Source organism: Bidens hawaiensis, unplaced genomic scaffold (genome assembly GCF_021521415.1).
Source record: "Bidens hawaiensis isolate Kalapana, Puna unplaced genomic scaffold, B.hawaiensis_p1.1 tig00008759_1, whole genome shotgun sequence".
Classification (NCBI taxonomy): Eukaryota; Viridiplantae; Streptophyta; class Magnoliopsida; order Asterales; family Asteraceae; genus Bidens; species Bidens hawaiensis.
The window spans coordinates 334,952-355,000 of record NW_027491631.1 but is presented as its reverse complement, the minus strand read 5'-3'; the positions used below and the strand labels follow the sequence as shown (position 1 = coordinate 355,000).

General features: G+C 34.6%; 1 protein-coding gene, 7 non-coding genes and 2 pseudogenes across 8 annotated transcripts in view; 1 reads left to right on the top strand and 9 right to left on the bottom strand.

The window, feature by feature from the left end:
• LOC143529853 (adenylate kinase 4) overlaps window positions 1-1,728 on the top strand; it is a 3,966-nt gene extending 2,238 nt beyond the window's left edge. Inside the window, exons 2-6 of the mRNA XM_077025557.1 lie at window positions 1-115; window positions 198-317; window positions 393-560; window positions 643-732; window positions 1,473-1,728. The exon at window positions 1-115 is cut by the window's left edge and continues 31 nt beyond it. Of these exons, the coding sequence (XP_076881672.1) occupies window positions 1-115; window positions 198-317; window positions 393-560; window positions 643-732; window positions 1,473-1,571 (592 nt within the window). The 3' untranslated portion in view covers window positions 1,572-1,728. The remainder of the gene's footprint in view (window positions 116-197; window positions 318-392; window positions 561-642; window positions 733-1,472) is intronic.
• A 1,071-nt stretch (window positions 1,729-2,799) lies between these two features.
• LOC143529880 (U1 spliceosomal RNA) lies at window positions 2,800-2,956 on the bottom strand. The gene has a single exon (XR_013134750.1). It is a non-coding gene; the product is annotated as a U1 spliceosomal RNA (small nuclear RNA).
• Window positions 2,957-3,164: 208 nt separating this feature from the next.
• LOC143529874 (U5 spliceosomal RNA) lies at window positions 3,165-3,277 on the bottom strand (annotated as a pseudogene).
• A 2,344-nt stretch (window positions 3,278-5,621) lies between these two features.
• LOC143529879 (U1 spliceosomal RNA) lies at window positions 5,622-5,804 on the bottom strand (annotated as a pseudogene).
• A 1,419-nt stretch (window positions 5,805-7,223) lies between these two features.
• LOC143529866 (U5 spliceosomal RNA) lies at window positions 7,224-7,342 on the bottom strand. The gene has a single exon (XR_013134740.1). It is a non-coding gene; the product is annotated as a U5 spliceosomal RNA (small nuclear RNA).
• A 2,149-nt stretch (window positions 7,343-9,491) lies between these two features.
• LOC143529864 (U1 spliceosomal RNA) lies at window positions 9,492-9,652 on the bottom strand. The gene has a single exon (XR_013134737.1). It is a non-coding gene; the product is annotated as a U1 spliceosomal RNA (small nuclear RNA).
• A 2,128-nt stretch (window positions 9,653-11,780) lies between these two features.
• Window positions 11,781-11,896, bottom strand: LOC143529873 (U5 spliceosomal RNA). Its single transcript, XR_013134746.1, has one exon. It is a non-coding gene; the product is annotated as a U5 spliceosomal RNA (small nuclear RNA).
• Window positions 11,897-14,149: 2,253 nt separating this feature from the next.
• On the bottom strand, window positions 14,150-14,307 carry LOC143529865 (U1 spliceosomal RNA). The gene has a single exon (XR_013134738.1). It is a non-coding gene; the product is annotated as a U1 spliceosomal RNA (small nuclear RNA).
• A 573-nt stretch (window positions 14,308-14,880) lies between these two features.
• Window positions 14,881-14,999, bottom strand: LOC143529867 (U5 spliceosomal RNA). Its single transcript, XR_013134741.1, has one exon. It is a non-coding gene; the product is annotated as a U5 spliceosomal RNA (small nuclear RNA).
• A 3,110-nt stretch (window positions 15,000-18,109) lies between these two features.
• Window positions 18,110-18,230, bottom strand: LOC143529868 (U5 spliceosomal RNA). Its single transcript, XR_013134742.1, has one exon. It is a non-coding gene; the product is annotated as a U5 spliceosomal RNA (small nuclear RNA).
• Between the last annotated feature and the right edge of the window lie 1,819 nt (window positions 18,231-20,049).

The window sequence follows — 20,049 nt, the reverse complement described above, 5'->3', positions numbered from 1 at the left end:
GCCAATCATCAAAGACGAGTACTGTCTGTGCCACCTGGCTACAGGTGATATGCTAAGAGCTGCAGTTGCTGCTAAAACTCCTCTTGGAATCAAAGCAAAAGAAGCTATGGAAAATGTAATCATTTGGTCCCTGTGACCCTGTATGCATATTATTCATTTAAAAACACCCTTTTTACTTACTTTTTGTTATACGTTAGGGACAACTTGTTTCTGATGACTTAGTTGTGGGAATCATTGATGAAGCACTCGAGAAGCCTTCGTGTCAAAAAGGCTTCATTCTTGATGGATTTCCAAGAACCGTTGCTCAGGCAGAAAAGGTATTTGCTTTTTTAAAATTAATATTTTTTTATTTTGATGTTTTTATTTTATATAATAAGTGTATGTTTATGCAGCTTGATGAGATGCTTGGAAAGAGAGGGGTTAAAGTTGACAAAGTGCTAAACTTTGCTATTGATGATGCAATCTTGGAGGAAAGGATTACTGGCCGTTGGATTCATCCTTCCAGTGGTAGGAGTTATCACTCAAAATTTGCACCCCCTAAAGTTCCTGGCAAAGATGATGTAAGAATATTATCATGTTTTCTGTTATTTTTTTATTATGGTGATAACATTTATGATCTAATTATTTATAAATTTTTTAAAGGTTACTGGAGAACCGTTGATTCAACGTAAGGATGACACTGCAGCTGTTCTCAAGTCAAGACTGGAAGCATTCCATAAACAAACCGAGCCGGTTTGTATTCTTTCTGATTTTCTGGATATTATAAGTTAATAGATCATGTTAAAAGGGGCGATAATTTCTGACACGGCCTTAACACGACACGAAAGTAATTAGTTTTTGGGTTGTCAAGTATAACTCGTTTAAAAACGGGCCGTGTCTGGTTGAACCCTTTAAAAAACGGGTTGATCCATTAACCTGGTTTGCTGTTTTCTATAATGACTTTATGGTTTTACCATAAATGAATTGATTTGTTACTAAAGCTTTTATTTTTTTTTCTTTTCTAGACGCTTTAGTTACTATCATAAACGAAATGATTTGCTATTTAAGTTTTTATATTTTCCTTTCCGATGTTTTTTCTCATGTCTTTTTAGTTAATATAAGTATAAAAAGTTTGGTAGTAAATCAATTCATTTAAACGGACAAACTCCATTTTTAGAATTTTATAGGATAATTTTATTGTAGTTTTAATTTGTTTTCTTTGATAAAAAACGAAATTATCATATGAAAATATATTAGAGTTTTTTTTTATCTTTGGTTTGGATGAAAAGTTTAGATTCAGGTTAAAGTCCGTTAAACGGCTCGTGTTCGGGTTGACCTGTATTTTTATAATTTACAATTGACACATTAGTTCTTTTTAAAAATAATGGACAAAGTATTTGAGGTCAACTCGACATAGACTAAAAAACTTAAAGTAGCATGTATCATCCTGGATCTGTTTTAACCTGTTGCACAACTTGCTTTTCGTCTCATAGGTTATTGATTACTACAAGAAGAAGAATATTGTTGCAAATCTTCATGCAGAAAAACCACCACCAGAGGTCACAGCTGAGGTCCAAAAGGTGCTCGCTTAAAGCCACCTGTTATCAGTTTAGTGTTTGCAGTCGGATTAAACTTTGCAGATTTGAGTCTTTTCTTGTTTTGCCCTTGGTTTTTATTTATATTTGAACTCATATATGTTGTATCACAGATCAGCGACATGTAGGATTTAATTTCACCATCGGTTTTAAACCCCACTTGTTTGGTTGAGTCCATGAATAATAGACAAAGATCCATAGATGCAAATTGCTTGTTGCAAAACTACTCTTTGTTTATTCTTCTAGTAATGGTTTAAACATACATCTTGAAAATGGTAAATTCCCTTTTTTTTTTTTTTTGTTTTTATACTTTTTTCTCACATGAAATGGTAAGATTATTGATTTTTTTTTTAATTTTATTTATTTATTTTCGAAGATGGTGTTAAAACCAATTATGTTTTACAAATGTTGTCCTTGGACTTCCCATGTCTGGGTGGTTTAGTAAAAAATAAAGCCCGGAATCCGGGGAGGTTAAGGGAGGTTCCGTCCCGTTTTCACAAGTATGGGAATTCAATGCTTAACTTTTGGCTGTGTATATATGATTTTTTTAAGTTTAAAGGAGATGTGTTTTCAGGTGGTGAATTGATATCAAATAACAACACAATAATTTGGCCAACTCCCAAACGTTTATTATATGCCAAGAAAACTATCTCAAAAACTAGATTACAAATATTAACCATGACTCGGTTTGTACAAACTAACCCAAACTCGTTAGGCTGCAATATAAATTGTAACAATACATGATATAATCAACTTGTTATATTCCAACTCGTACTTAAGGATGATGAAGGCTGGAGAAATCCATCTTCATGATGGTCATGGTGACGATACCGTCTGGCAACTAACCTCATGGCCGATGAGATTTGTAAGCAAATTTCAATGGAGTTTGGGAAAGCTCTTCAAACAGCCATTCCCTTTATTTATGAAAGAAATGCAAAATAACCTCATGAGTCTTGCAAGTGAAGTTTATTGAGCTGTCTGAAACTGACAAAGATACTTCCAACGATTTCATGGCGTGTTGTGTTTACACTTGGAAGGCTAAACAACGGTATTTGTGCAATAACACGTTTACACTAAGAACATGAATCTGTTTGTTGTTCCGTTAAAGCTAAACGAATATTATGTTGGTTTATAGTCTGAATCAGGTATAGAGTTATCAAAACTCATAACCTGCTTTTAAAGACAAGAACTAGAAACTAAAACAGAAACTTTAGATACGGTATTGACAGAGGCCGCGCGAACGCAGGCCTCCACTGCCACAAATGACGTAGGCTCAACCACTTGGCCGACCTTAGGCAGGCACCCCTCTAGAGTGCAATTGTGGTCACCAACCTAGGCCATGGACCTTCTTGATCGCCCATTGACTCCGTCCAGGTAAGTGAGTAACCCAAAGGCCTCTTCTCACTTTTATATGATAACACTCATCCCTGCTTTATTTTTCGATTAATGGTTTCAAAAATACATTTCGGAAAGAGTAAGGTTTCAAGAATACATTTCAAAAGGAGTTAAATATTGATGACTACGTTTGTGTATTAAGATATAAATTTTCAAACCCATCAATGAATACACTGAGATAACAAACAACTTTGAACTACACAAATTGGTTGGAGTCCTTCAAACGAAGAAGGGCCGCTTAAAACAAGCACACAGTATCCTTTAGTAAAAGGTGAAAGAATAGTTCACTTTGTGCTCACTGCGTAGCTGCATGTCTTTCAAACTACCAACTTGCTTGCATTAAATAGTGGATTTCAGTCTTATGTTTTCTTCAATCAACCGATGTGGGATGGATTGCAGATACAACTCTTTCAATTTCCGTATCCTTTTTGGTTCAAATCATGCACTCCAACCCAAAATCTTAACATTACCAGTTTGTTGAAGAATAGCGAGTCCTAGTATGAGCATCGCCAATATTGGGGTATCAGTTGAGGTTTAATAAAAACCGTGAGTTTGAGATCGGAGATATTGTTTGATCAGATGAATTGAATTTTCAAATAACTAACTCCAAAACTTCATGTTTGGATATCAAACTCACATATCCAATTTTAATCATCAAGCTCACACAAGATTCTGATACGATACGAACCAAATCATTAATCAAATGGTCCAAGAAACCAGTTCTTCATTTATCATCATCTACCATTTTTTTTCTTCTTTTCTGGTTTAGCAGAATGCGACTCATCATGCACATGATCTAACTTCTTGTTCAGGCAGACTAGGGTAACATTTTTTTAAGGAAAATGGAAATATAACCAACTTGTTATTGGATGTATGTTATAAGTGAAGGTTACTCTAATATGGATATTTTTTCAGTTGTGATATGACTGAAGACGATACTTATAGAAAGGATGGTGATGCTGGAGGAAGCCATCTTCATGACGGTCATGGTGATGCTACCGTTTGGCAGCTAAGCCCTCAACCAACGAGATTCATAAGCAAGTTACTGTAGAGGCTGGGAAAGCTCTTCAAACACCATTCCAGTATTTATGGAAGAAACGCAAGGTTGGCAAAGCAAGTTGCTTATATAGGCCTAATCGAGCCTTACAGAGTTATCAAAGCTCATATAACCTCCTGTCATACATTAGTCCTTTATTCTATTTCTTTTAAAACATAAACATATTCTGCTATTATGTATAAAAGTATATAAGATTTACTCCTACTCTTTAAGTTAAAAATCAAAACATAAACAACTCTAATTATAGCATATTATAATGTTGTCGAATCCGGCTATATGTGCCACATAGCCGGATGGGTGTATTATGAGTCACCTAATCTATACGCAGCCAAAATGTAGATGTTAAGAGTGGATAAGGTGGTTTGACCTTAGGTGATGTTTAGGTACCGTAGTCAACATGCTTAGAGTGACAGCCGTTAAATGTCTTGCCCCGTTTGACGAGATTTTACTTTCAAACTTCACTTAGTTGATTAACGACCTCCTTCCAGGAGAACCCCTAACACATTGCTTTCCTTGACAATCGAACACGAATATCCGTTTGTGTTTGTTCCATTAAAGCTAAACAAACATTATGTTGGTTATGAATCAGGTATGGAGTTCCAAAACTCACATAACCTGAATTTAAAGCCAAAAACTATAAAACAAAAACACTTTTGAAACGGATATCGAAGGAAGCCACGCGAACACAGGCCTCCCACGCATATTGATATGTCTGTTCCATAAAAAAAAATTTTATTCTTAATTAATTGTTTCCGATTCACCGGATCTTGCCTATTTCGAAAAAAGTTAATAAAAAATCAAGATATGCACTAACTTATTGAATCATTTTATATTAGTATTTATTCTGAGTCTTTTTAAAATCGTTCAAAAAAAAAAAAAAGAAGTTATAATTGGTCAACTTATATGCCCAAGTGACATATAAAAACGAATACTGATACTACAATTATTGTTAACCAAGGAAATTTGTTCGTGGTAAAGACAAGATACACTTGGACCAGAAAAACCTGTGCTCAAAACACGTCAAGGTGACACTCTACCGCTGAGTTATATCCCTTCCCTGCCCCCATCGAGAAATAGAACTGACTAATCCTAAGACAAAATCGTTGTTTTAGACGATGCTTATGTAGAAAGCCCTTTTTTATAGTATTTACTAGTGAATTTGATCTTTCTTTACTTTTTTTCTTTCTATAGTGGAGATAGTCGCAATGACAGATTAACGAAAATGTGCAAAAGCTCTATTTGCCTCTGCCATTCTATGAGTCTCTTCCCTTTTGCGTATGGCATCGCCACTCCCTTTCTATAGTGGAGATAGTCGCAATGACAGATTAACGAAAATGTGCAAAAGCTCTATTTGCCTCTGCCATTCTATGAGTCTCTTCCCTTTTGCGTATGGCATCGCCACTCCCTTTCTATAGTGGAGATAGTCGCAATGACAGATTAACAAAAATGTGCAAAAGCTCTATTTGCCTCTGCCATTCTATGAGTCTCTTCCCTTTTGCGTATGGCATCGCCACTCCCTTTGGCAGCATCCACTAATTCGGAACTTAATTTGAAAGCCATATTTCGACCCGGACGTTTTCAGGAACGGATATCGAAGGAAGCCACGCGAACACAGGCCTCCAATGCCACAGATCACAGGCCTCCACTGCCACAAATTATGACGTAGGCTCGACCACTTGGGCCAACCTTAGACGGGCACCCCTCCAAAGTGCAATGGAGGTCACCAACCTAGGCCATGGACCTTCCTGATCATCCATTGACCCAGTCCAAGTAAGTGAGTAGACCAAAGGCCTCTTATATTTTTTATAGTACAACACTTGCCTCTGGTTTCTTCTTCTCACCGATGTGGGATACCCATAAATTGCCACCACCTTTACTTTTCAGTTTTAACCACAACAATAGTGGACATACATATATTTATGTTTTTGAAATTAGCTCAGGTTCATTTATGATATCTACTATACTATCAACTTGATTGAAGTGATATATACTTATATAGTCTGGTATGGCATGTTAAGGCTTTCTAGAATCTTAAAATCTTGTGTTTATGAAGTTATGTTTGAGCGTGATAAATTTTGTTTTAGAAGAAAAAAGTTAATAACATAAAAACGACTTTAAACAGTTTTTCTAAAACAGTGGGAACTTAACTTTAAACAAAAGTTTCTAGTAATTTTTCTCATTAATTTGTACTGTTTATTTAATTGAAAATGCAACTGCTGATACTTTAACATTTTTGCAACTTGTGCAATATGCAGTGCAGGTTATTGATTACTAGAAGAAGAATAATGTTGCAAATCTTCACACACCACAAGAGGTGACAGCCGAGGTCCAAAATGTTCTCGCCTGAGACCCTTTATCAGTTTAGTGTTGGAAGTTGCAGATTTCAGTCTTTGCTATTGGTTTTTTATTTATATTTGAGCTCATATATCATGAGATCAACTGCTTTATTTTGTTTCTTTTTCTAATAATAGTTTCAAGAATACATTTCGAAAATAGTATAAATTTATTTTTTTGTATATGTTTGTGTATTAACTATTAAGTTACAAATTTTAACATATCACAAGGGGACTGTTTTGAACCAGTACATTTAGCTGTAACAAATATGTGATAGTAATAAAAACAGTACCAAAACAAGAAAACATTTTTTATACAGATATATAATTTAACTTGGGAGTTTAACACATCCGTGACTCAGCCAACGTGTGAGTAATCGTAAATCTATATTCATGGTGGATCTAGCTGCAATGATAGGGGGTTAATAAATATGTAAAAGTAATTAACCATCTTTCTTTACAAAAATATAATTAAATTTCTTTTACATAATTATATTTTTGAAAAAATGAACAAAGTGAATCTTTTAGTTGATGACTATCAAACAAATCAGAAAATGTTATTAAATTGAGATTAACCGCATTTAATATAAGTTCAAATCAGAAAATGTTATTAAATTGAGATTAACCGCATTTAATATAAGTTCAAGACACATAAGAGCCCTAACCATATTTCAACTTGTATATGTTCGAGCATCATTAACGAACTCCTTATATTATAAATCTTGACTTATTTCAATAGGAACAACATTTTAACTCCTCAATTGTTGAGTGTTTCAAAAGTACCAAAGATTAAGTAAAAGTTAAAACCGAAATAATTAGTGAAAGAAAATGAAATATAAGTTCAAACTGAAAGAATTGGTTGGAGCCTTTCAACAATAGAAAGGACTCTCCAAAAATAGGCGTATGCCACTTAGCGCAACGAACACACGGTATTCTTTAGTAAAAGGCGAAAGAATAGTTCGCTTTGCACTCACTGCGTGGCTGCGTGCCTTTCAAAGGACCAACGTGCTTGCCTTAAATTATGAATTTCAGTCTTATGTTTTCTTCAATCAACCGATGTGGGATGGATTGCAGATGCATCTCTTTTACTAGTTCAAATCATGCACTCCCACCCAAAATCTTAACATTACCAGTTTTGTTGAAGAATACCGAGTCCGGTCCAAGCGTAAAAAAATTGTAGGAAAAACGAAATATAACCAACTTGTTATATGTCAACTCATACTTAAGCCGTCATGTGCTTAACGGAACCATACGCATACCAATATACCTTACATAAGCATGTATGTTATAAGTGAATGTTACTCTAATATGAACATTTTTTAGTTGTGATATGACTGAAGATGATAATTATAAAAAGGATGACGAAGCCAGAGGAAGCCATCTTCATGGTAACGATAGCGTTGGCCATGACCTATGATATTCATAAGCCATGTTTCTATAGAGCTTGGGAAAGCTCTCCAAACACCATTCCGGTATTTACGGAAGAAATGATATTTGCTACGGAGTGGAGCAAGGATTGGTGCAGTATATTGATGGCGACTGATATTTTAAGGGATATTGATCATACTGCAGTAGAAGAGGAATCAAATTCCTTGGGATTTCTTAGCAATATGAATACATTGGACTAAACACGAATATCCGGGTGGTTAAAAGTTAAGCAAACGAACATCATAACCGTTTATAGGCCTAATCAGGTAAGAGTTATCATACATTAGTCCTTTTTACTTTCTTTTGAAACATAAACAGGCTACAAGTAAACATGAATACAGATTTATCCATGCTTTAAAGAGTCAAATGTAATTAGGGGTGAGCATAAAACCGTAAAAGCCAAACTGAAACCGGAAAAACCAAAAAAACCAACCCGAATTAGAAACCGGCGGTTCGGTTTTGAACTTTAGCAAAAACCGAAATATTGGTTTTGGTTCGGTTTTGTATTTTGTTAAGAACCGAAAAAACCGAACCGAAATAACCAAAACATCTTAACCGTAACCATTAAAACAAAATCTACAAATGACTATTTGTTTAGTTTAAACATATGATTAATAACAAATATGGTTTCTACATACTCATACTTTTAGTTTTGATTTTGAAATTATAATCTCTCTTTTATCTATACTATATATAAAGCATGAGTAAGGGACCTCTTAAATTTTAAGAGGTACCAAACTTGCTGCTTTAAGTACAAATCATAAAGCATATGATTAAGACATTTTAAGGGCAATTTTGTCTTTTAGCAAAAATGATGTGGTTAATGTAAATTTATTCAATAATAATTACAAATTTGGTCCTTCAACTATAATTATATTTTGTTAATTTGTAGAATAGTTACATATATACCCCTTATTTTAAACCGACTACCCCCACGGCGTTTAAACGCTTAAAACTTTTTCACATGTTAATACTATTTAAAAAACATTATACCATAAAAACGAGTATTTTATTCTCTTTATTTTGAGTATGGTATTGCTATACTTTTTTCATTTTAAAAACTTAACGTGTTACGTGATTACCATTAAGAACCGGCAAACGGATCGGCCAGGTTCGCCGTTCAGGTCGTGGGAGGTTAAGGTTGGAATGAGTCGATACACAAAAGGTTAATTTGGTTTGGGTCGGGACGGGCTAGGGTCTAAAGGATTAAATCAGTACGGATTTCGGGTTACGTGTGCATCGACACCTGATTGCGCGCGTACAGTCGTTTGACGTGCTTACTAACACCGTACACCGATTGAGCTTCCAATGCCGCATTACGAGCATATTATCGTCGGGTTACGCGTATACTGTTGTGAAGTCATGCACTTACTGAAACAGTAGCACGGTTATGCGTTCGATGTCATGTTTGCGTACATACCCCGCTGTATCGTGCGAGCACCCAGCTAGTTAACTTTTAATATTTGAGGTCTAAATAAGTTTAAAGAAAAATATATCATGCCCAATTTCAATATCTTGGGTCTAGTTTTTTTTATTTTTTTTTTCAAAAAGTTGGCTCAATTAGCAAAACCGAATCCAAAACCAAACAGTTTTAAAAAATCATAACCAAAAGTTTGGTTTGGTTTTAGTCAAAAAATCGCACTAAACCACAAAAACCCATAAATGTAATAAATAAAAAAAGCAAAACTTTAGACACAAGTAATGATAGAGGCCGCGCGGACGCTGGCCTCCACTGCCACAAATTATGACGTAGGCTCGACCACTTGGGCCGACCTTAGGCGGGCACCCCTCCAGAGTGCAATGGAGGTCACCAACCTAGGCCATGGACCTTCTCGATCACCCATTGACCCTGTCCAGGTAAGTGAGAAACCCAAAGGCCTCTTCCCTCTTTTATATGATAACGCTCACCCATGATTTCTTCTCTCCACCAATATGGGATACCCATAAATTGCTACCTATATCTTTATTTTTCAGTTTTAGCCACAACAATAGTCAGACATACATATATTTATGTTTTTGTAACTAGCTCAGGTTCATTTATTAAATCTACTATGAATTTTATAAAGTTATGTTTGTAGGTGACAATTGGTAACTCTTCTTTTAGAACAAAAAACTTACAAAACCACTTTAAACAGTTATTAACTTGTGTTTATAGTTTAACCTTTACTTATCTATGTTAAATATGCAGCAGATTGTTGATTACTACAAGAAAAATAATAGTGTTGCAAATCGTCACGCAGAAAAAGCACCTCAAGAGTTCCAAAATATCCCCGCATGAGACCCGCAATCAGTTTAATGTTGACAGTTGCATATGTCAGTTTTTGTCTGTCTGATTACATGTAAAGGATTTACTGGCTGTTTGATTCATGATAACCGTCAATTTATGAACTTCTTAAACACATTTAAGACCATGTTTATCAATGACCTTGCATAAGGTCATACCACTGTTGAAGAAATAAAAAAATAGATAAAATCAATTTTATCCAACAACCCAGCCTTCACCACAACCTAAGTCACAACCTCGTTTCATTTAAATATTTCTTTTCCTTCTTTTCTTTCAAACCATTTATTTTCTATACAATTTGATTTTTTGTTAATAATTTATATTATTTAACTTATTTTAAATTTTTAAAAACACAATTTTGTTTAGTTTATTTTTATGAGCATTTCGATATAAAATTTATTAAAAACGGAGCATTTTTTAAAACATGTATTTTTTAATATTATTCATGGACATGTAACTAATACACGGAGTATTAGTCTTGAGACTAATTCATGGAGTATTAGTCTTGAGACTAGTATTAATCTTGTTAAAACCCAACAAATATTTTTTTTAATTTTAATAGATTTTATATAATAAATTAAAACATAAATAATATATATGTATTATGTATTAAAATAATTGGGTTTATTTGGGTTGTGAATAAAAGTGAAAAATTGAGTTAGGTTGGGTTGTGTACATGGAAGAGAGAGAAATTAGTTTTTTTATTAAAAAGTTGGGTTGGGTTGGGTTGGGTTGGGTTGGGTTGTTGATAAACATAGTCTAAGAGCAACACTACAGTCTAAGCGTCTAACCAAATACTCTCTCCGTCCCATTATAAGTGTCATAGTTTGACTTTTCAAGTCTTTCTTTTGCAACTTTGACCGTAAATATTTTTGTTCGTGTCATATAATACTTGATGAAAATTATATCAATGTAAAATATATTTAAAACCGAATCCATTCATATATTTTACATCAAGTATTATATAACACAAACAAAAATATTGTCGGTTAAAGTTAAACAAGAAAGACTTGAAAAATCAAACTATGACACTTATAATGGGACGGAGAGAGTATAAACTAAGAACTAGACAAGATTATAATACAGACTCAAACTAGAATGAAGGATTATCCTCTTTACACATAAATAACAAATCTAGATAAACACGCGTTGAACATAAAGTAGACAACTTTTGTATGTGAAATGGTTGTAATGAGAGTGAAGATAACTTGCTGCGATTTGGGTCTCAACAGATAATCCAACCCCTCCTAGATTGTTAATGTTCCACGACTTGTCGACTTCAACATACTGCAACACGTCTTCATACTTTGTTCATATCAAGCTTTAGTCCTTTTGTGGCATAATTAGCTTGTCAGTATTAAACAAGGAAACACCTTAAGTTAAATGTCATTCGTTCGCAAACAATTAAATTACTATGTAATAATATCTTGATTTTTTTTTATCATAGAAGTGAACCTCTTTCTTCTATAAAGGTAGAAAACGCAAAGTCCTTTTACAAAAACATGATTACATCTTATCATTAGTAGCAATACATAAACCCAAATACGATTTGAGTTTGATGTTTTTATTAACTAATACTAGATAATATTAACATTAACATCTAAAAATTTTAAATATGCACAACAGACAAATGTGTTTTTAAATGGCTTTTACTAAACAAATAAAAACAAGCCTTTACACTTGTAAAGAAGATAAAATAAAAGATCTAAACTGAACAAAATTGGTTGGAGCCTTTCAATAAAGAAAAGACTCTTTAAAAATAAGCACACTGTATTCTTTAGTAAAAGACGAAAGAATAGTTCGCTTTGTGCTCAGTGCATGGCTGCGTGCTTTACAAATTCCCATCTGCTTACTTTAAATACTGGGTTTCAGTCATATGCTATATTTCACCAGCCGATGTGGGATGTACTCCAGGTACCACTCTTTTTCCCATAATCTATTCTACTCGGTTAATATTGCCAGCTGTGTTGGAGACTGGCAACTGAGTCCCAGCGTCGTCAATATCTTGGTAATGGTCATGGCTTAATTAAATCGAGAGCTTGATAGTGGACAATAAGCAGTCAGTTGAGTTGAATTTTAAATAACTAACTCTAAAACTTACTGTTGGTTGTAACTTGCATATTGTCTCTAGTCTGGCTGCAACTTTAATTGTAAAGGTTGTATTAAGTTAGCAAACATTTGTAGACTGATAACAAACCTTTGCATCCCTTCTGTCATCTGTTTATAGTTTTATATGAAGATGTTTCTATTTGCTACTATTCATTATGCATTCTCCGAACTGTTTTTAAAAATATTGACAAATAGTTGGTCTTTATTTATGCAGGCTCAACCTCACACAATTTATTTTTGTTTTTTGGTGAAAATTAAATTTTTCTCTCCTTGGTGATGATGTGAGATCAAGGGCCCAAGATTAAACGAGTTTAGACGCCTTTTAGTTGTTGAAAAACCTGGCACCTCGTTCTATAAGTTTGTTGTTGAGTAGATTGAAAATTAATCACCTGACAACTCCAACAAAAATTCTAATATTTTCTTCAAAATATGCAAATGCCAGGACTTGTTTTTTTCCTTTTCTAATCAAAATTTAGTCACAAAATAGACCAAGTGACAAGACTTTTGTCTTCTAACAGTGAACACATGATGGGGATGCTATGCAGCTGCTTGATGAGATGTTTTAAAGGAGAGTGGACCGAGTGGTCAACATTACATTGGCTGTTTGATTCATGATCTTGCGATTTCGATCAGAATCAATTCCTTTTTAATGAAATACCGTCTAATAATTAGCTATCTAGCTTTGTTTAAAAAAACTAATGGACTAACCTGGTAGGTTGCTGCTAAGGTGCAAAGCTCATGGAAAATATACCAATATCTAATGATGATTATAAACACACCATAATTTCTTACTAATAAGTTTTACATGGCAATAGAATCTCATAGGAATAGAAGTTGTAACTTTAATATTGGTTGGAGCCCTTCAAATAAAGAAGAGTCTCTCCAAAGCAAGCACACAGTATTCCTTAGTAAAAGGCGAAAAAATAGCTCACTTTGTGCTCACTGAATGGCTGCATGCTTTTGATCTGGCCAGCCTGCTCGCCTTAAATAATGAACTTTAGTCTTATGTTTTCTCTAATCAACCGATGTGGGATGAACTCACTCCAGATACAACTTTTCAATCCAGATCTTTTTTAGTCTTCTACTGGTTCAAATCATGCACTCCCTCCCAAAATCTTAATATTACTAGTTTTGTTGAAGTGTCGCCAATATCAGGGTATCAGTTAAGGTTTCATTAAAACCGTGAGCTTGAGATAAGACGATATGGAGTCAGTTGTTTGATCGGTTGAATTTCAAACTCAGTAGTCCAATTTTAATAATACTTGGTCACTTGATTCCTTAATTTATGCAGGCTCAAGCTCACCACTAGATGCTTGAAAAGCTGTATATTGTTTGTTCAGAACCGGGCCATCCTCAAACCGAACACACTAATCTAAAACAATACTGCCTCAGGTTTTATAAATTAAGAAGTTGGTTTGGTTAAGGTTTTGAAACTAGACCATATTGTAACTTAGTTAAACTGTTGCGTATTGTCTCTAATCTGTCTGCAATTGTAATTGTAAAGGTTGTATTAAGTTAGCAAACACCAACTAATAATTTAAACTGCAGCTTCTAAACATGGGTATGATCCTTCTAATATGCAGCCTATTATTTATTGAACTGTTTCGTGAACCGGAACCCGTTGACCTGTAAACGAACCCGATTAACCCAACAGTTTTGAATGTTTTTTTATAAAGAAAAGATTCCTTATTAACAGAAATGGGAAAAAAAACAAACAAACTCGATGAGAATACCTGAAATAGTCTGACGGGTAAACAGGTATGGTATTCGTTGATGTCTCCTGTTTACCTGAATCTATAATATCTAAATTGAAACTTTATCTTTATATATTGTGTAATCTTAAAAAAAATAAGATAATTAACAATTTTAGTATGTTGAAGCTTAATAAACACCTACACCCACAAACATAAACTAAGATGTGTATATTTTAAAAATTAACCTACTCTTTTGATATTTGAGTATATAAGCTGCAAAAAAATAGTAATTTTAGATAACTATAGACTAAGAGACGTAGGCTCGACCACTTGAGCCGACCTTAGGCGGGCACCCCTCCAAAAGTGCAATGGAGGTCACCAACCTAGGCCATGGACCTTCTTGATCGCCCATTGACCCCGTCCAGGTAAGTGAGTAACCCAAAGGCCTCTTCTCTCTTTTATATCTTAGCACTCGCCCCCACTTTCTTCTCCTGACCGATGTAGGATACCCTTAAATTGTTACTTCCGCTGCTCTGTCTCTCTCTCAACAATTTGTTATAAGTATTTTCATTCTTTAACCTAGGCGAAGGATAAGTAGAAACGTTATATAGAATCTGCTTGTCGAGATGAAATTGCATGTTTTGCAGCTGCTTGATGAGATATTGAGATGCTTAAAAAGAGTGGTAAACCTTGACTGGTACTTAATATTGGAATACAGGATGTTGAGAGGTGGCTTACTAGCTAGCTGTTTGATTCAAGATCGGTCTTGTGATGTTGATTAGCAGAAATGCGTCCATTAATCTTGACCTTAGGATTGTAATATATCCCTCCTACATATATATTTGCTTAATTATAATAAAATAAATACAAACAACAAATCACTGACTTCTTAAGGTATAAATTTCACAGCAGGTACAGAAAACAAGTAGCATTGATGCGCAAAAGGGTAATAATTATTAGTTAACAAAAGACTATAGAAAAGTTTCAACATTAAACATTGGTTGGAGCCTATCTATAATAGAAAGGACTCTCCAAAAATAGGCGTATGCCACTTAGCACAACAAGCACACGTTATTCTTTAGTAAAAGGCGAAAGAATAGTTCGCTTTGTGCTCACTGCATGGCTGCATGCCTTTCAAAGGACCAACCTGCTTGATTTAAATAATGGGTTTCAGTCATATGCTATATTTTACCAACCGATGTGGGATGAACTCCAGATACCCCTTTGCTGGTTCAAATCATGCACTCTTTTTTTCCCAAAGTCTTTTCTACTCTAAAACTTAAAATTTGGATATCAAACTTACATGTCCAATTTTACTAATACTTGGTCACTTGATTCCTTCATTTGTGCAGGCTCAAGGTCACACGAGATTCTTGAACAGCTGTTCCTTCATCGGCATAATCAGTTAGTTGATCACTAGATTCTTGAGAAATTGTATAATGTTTGTTCAGAATCGGGTCATCCTCAAACCGAACACACTACTCTAAAACAATACTGCCTTGGGTTTAATAAATAAACTGGTTTGATAAAAGATAAACATGATGTGGAAGCTGTAACGATTTAGAAGTGTAGAGTTATTGGAAATGTAGTTGAGTATATTTGATGCTTCAAGTTAGTATCAAGTGTGAAACTGTTTAAATTAATTAACAATAAAATTAGCATAACTGATTTTTACTACAACAAAAGAGCAACAAAACTTGGTGAAAATATACATAAGGCAACCTTTTTTTTTATTTCTAGTGTTTTTTTCACATATTTAATCACAAACGAATTTAAGAACAAAAAAGGCATACAAATTCATATATATAATAACGAGCTCAATCTTGAATTCTTCTTCCGCTTACATTCGAATAAAATCTCGTGATAATCATCAATCAGTTTACATATCACGATACTTTCTCTTGTTCGTAATCGAGTTCTGATAGATGAATTTGCACCCGAGGACATGTCGTGATTTCTGGAATTTTATGCTCCGACGAGACATTCTTCAAATTCTAATTCCTCCTATATTGAATCCGGTGCCGGAAGCTTGATTTTAACCGAGGTTAATCGCATTGCAGGAAGATGAGGTAACCTGTAGATATGAAGACATGAGCAGCAATAGCTTTTCTTTTAGCAGCAAATCGCCATTGGGGCATCGATCATTTTTTCTCTAAAAATCGCCGGAAGCTTGATTTTAACCGAGGTTAATCGCATTGCAGGAAGATGAGGTAACCTGTAGATATGAAGACATGAGCAGCAATAGCTTTTCTTTTAGCAGCAAATCGCCATTGGGGCATCGATCCTTTTTTCTCTAAAAATCGCCACATATCCATCGCCATTACTAATGAAACAAGATTACTTTTTAAAGGAGGCACTAGTTGCGATTAAATATGTGAAAAAAAAACACTAAATGTTAATAAAATTAAGGCAACAAACAACATCAACTTCAGACTAAAAAAATTAGGTGGAGGCCGTGCGAATGCAGGCTTCCACTGCCGCAAATTATGACGTAGGCTCAACCACTTGGGCCGACCTTAGGCAGGCACCCCTCCAGAGCGCAACGGAGGTCACCAACCTAGGCCATGGACTTTCTTCTCTTCACCGATGTGGGATGACCCTCTAATTGCTACTTCCGTTCGTCTCTCTCAATAATCGGTATAAAAGTACTTTCTTTCTTTAACCTAGGCCACAGAACAAGTAGAAAAGTTATATACAGTTTGCTTGTCAGGATCAACTTGTTTGTTATGCAGTGCTTTGCTAGATGCTTAAACGAGAGTGGTCAACGCTGACTGGTACTTAACATTGGAATAGTGGATGTTGAGAGATGGCTTACTAGCTAGCTTTTTGATTCAAGATCGATACATCTTGCTATTTTCATTAGCATAAATGTGTCCATTAATCTTGAGTTCTTGACCATAGGATCATAAAAACTAGGTGGCTTGTAAAGTGTAATCGATAGCATAGACGGGATGGACTACAGTTTTCTAGCCTCTAGGCTCCTTTACTGCTTGGATTGAAATCATACATGCAATCTCCTTCCGGAAATCTTTTCTACTCAAATAATATCCTAGTTTTGCTAGAGATTGGCGGTCCCCCAACTTGTTGCAAATATCAGCTAAAGCTTTATTAAAACAGCGAGCTTGAAAATGGACGATATGTTGTCAATTGTTTTCATCGGTTGAGTTGAATTTCACTCTAAAGCTGCCTGTTTGGAATTCAAATTGTTTGATTTCCCACCACATGTCCAAATTTAATAATACTTGTTCGCTTCATTCCTTTATTTATGCAGTAGGCTCAAACTCAAGATTCTTAAAACAATTGTTGCTTCGTCATCTTTAATCAGATTCTTGATCAAGTCTTGTTGAATCATGACAAGATTCTGATGTTTAACCATGAGGCATATAGGTTATGCCTTGAACCAACACATATAAAATATATTTGGCTATAAAGTTATAAAGAGAAACTTTATACTGAAATACACAGTGGCGGATCTAGAATAAAATATCAGGAGTAACGTTCAATTTTTTTTTCATATTTCATATAATATAAACGAAACAAAAATAGAAACACGATAATATATAAATTTACACACATGGGGTGTACGTTTCCCCGGCCTCTTCGGTTTTTAAATCCTTGAAATCGAGTCATTATATCATCTTCTTTTACTTTATCAAAAGTTTCTCTTCCATGCTCACAAATTCATGCATTGTTCAAATACTCATCACTCATTCGATTGCACAAATCCGTCTTGATAATCTTTATTTTAGAAAAAAAACATCTTTCAACAGTTGCGGTTACAACCGGTAAAACAAACGCTAGCTTCAATATTCGATAAACCAAAGCAAAAGTGACTTGCTTTCCGGTTTCCAACATTACAAGAGCAATGTCACACATTCAACCCAATTTTTGCAAATTTAAAATATTCATTTGAAGTGTGACAGAAGCTCATAAGATCACTCGAAATACACCATCTTTTCTTCATTACTAAAATCATTCGAATACATATATGAAAATGCAATTATCTTATTCTTGGATGTGTCAAACTTAAAAAAGAAATCACAAAGATTTAAACCGGATATATTTTCTAACAAACTAGTTGAGACCATACTAAATCTATTTCTAAGTTTTGAATTTATATATCCAAAACCGTATTAATAACTTCAATCTCAAAATTATGTCAAGTATTAATAACATACTTTGGTTACTTTGATTGTCATAATTTCAATAATAACATACTAAAAAACTTAGTTGGAGCCTTTCAATAATAGAAAGGGCTCTTCTAAAATAAGTGTCTGCCACTTAGCGCAGCGAGCACACGGTATATTCTTTAGTAAAAGGCGAAAGAATAGTTCGCTCTGTGCTCATTGCATGGCTGCGTGCCTTACCATATCCCACCTGCTAACCTTAAATAGTGGATTTCATTCCGATTTTCTCTATCTAACCGAGAAATTTTTTTTGAAATGGTGTGGATTAGTAATTTTTTTAGGTAAATGGTAAAGTAAAAAAAATAGGAAACAGGTGTATCCGCTATTTGGAATAGCGGATTAGGACAAAAATATTTTTGGATCCGTCATTCTCAAAGACGGATCACGTGACACATTCTGAAACACATAATCCGCTATTGTGAATAGCGGTTTAGGAGCAAAATATTTAACCCCGTTAGCAGCAAACTTAACCCAGTTAACAAACCAAACTAACTAACTCACCAAACTAGCCTGACTAACCAAACTAACATGACTAACCTAACCAACATAACCGGCCAACTAACCTAACTTTGGATTCTCTTCATTATTGTGCACTACAACATGGGATGAAAGCTGCAACCTCACATGCCAATCCGCAAAGCTGCCAATTCTATCATCTGCCAACCTACCAATTCAATTCAAACACTCAAAGGCTTCACATGCAACCTACCCATTATCACATGCAACCTGCCAATTCAATTCATTCAAAGCTGCCATGAATGCCCCCCTCTTCTGCTTAACATTATGAAGAAGACGAAGACCAGGAATTTTTTTTCCTAGTCCGCCATTACAAATAGCGGATTAGGTTTTAAAAAAATACCTTTCCTAATCCGTCATTGGTAATGGCGGATTAGGTATTAATTTTTTTTTGTCCTAATCCGTCATTAGGTTATTATTTTGAAACCCTAATTTTCATAATGCGTCCTTCATGAATTAGCTCCCAGAATGAACCGTCCCCAAATTTAAAATCCATTGTACACATCTCCCCTTCTTATTGTTCAGGAACAATTTTCGGGCACGGTGTTCGTCTCCTAGGTACAAGAGACTGTCATCCCTTGGACCCAGGTTGAGATTCAAGTTCGTATTCATTTTTTTGGTTGACTTAGGGTGTAGGTGGGATGAGAGATTTGAAGAATGTTTTGTGTAGAAAAATGCTTGAAGTTGTGGGATGAGAAAATATGGTTTTGTGCAGAAGAAGGTGTTTGCTATTTATAAAGGAAATATGTTTTTTTTGTGTTTTTTGGTCTTAAGGTAACATTTTAATTTTAGATTTAAAAAAATACACGTTAAACACACCGATATAACACAAAACAAAAAAAACATTACAAACTTTATTAAATATAATTTAACAAACTACTTATTAAAAAGCAGAGTACACACTTAATTCTAATTTACTTCCAATGATAGTCGTCGTTTGACCATTCGGATTAGTGCTCTCCAGGATACGGGTCATGGTAGTAATCTGGTTCAACTTCTTTCTCTTCGTTTTCATAAACATATTTTTTTTAAATGGTGTGGATTAGTAATTTTTTTAGGTAAATGGTAAAGTAAAAAAAATAGGAAACAGGTGTATCCGCTATTTGGAATAGCGAATTAGAACAAAAATATTTTTGATCTGTCATTCTCAAAGACGGATCACCTGACACACACTCTCACACACTCTGAAACACATAATCTGCTATTGTGAATAGCGGTTTAGGAGCAAAATATTTAACCCCGTTAGCAGCAAACTTAACCCAGTTAACAAACCAAATTAACCTGACTAACCTAACCAACATAACCAGCCAACTAACCTAACTTTGGATTCTCTTCATTATTGTGCACTGCAACAAGGGATGAAAACTACCAATTCACATTGGATTCCCTACCAATTTGCATGCAACCTACCTCTCACATACATCCTTTGGATTCTCTTCATTATTGTGCACAACAACAAGGTATGAAAGTTG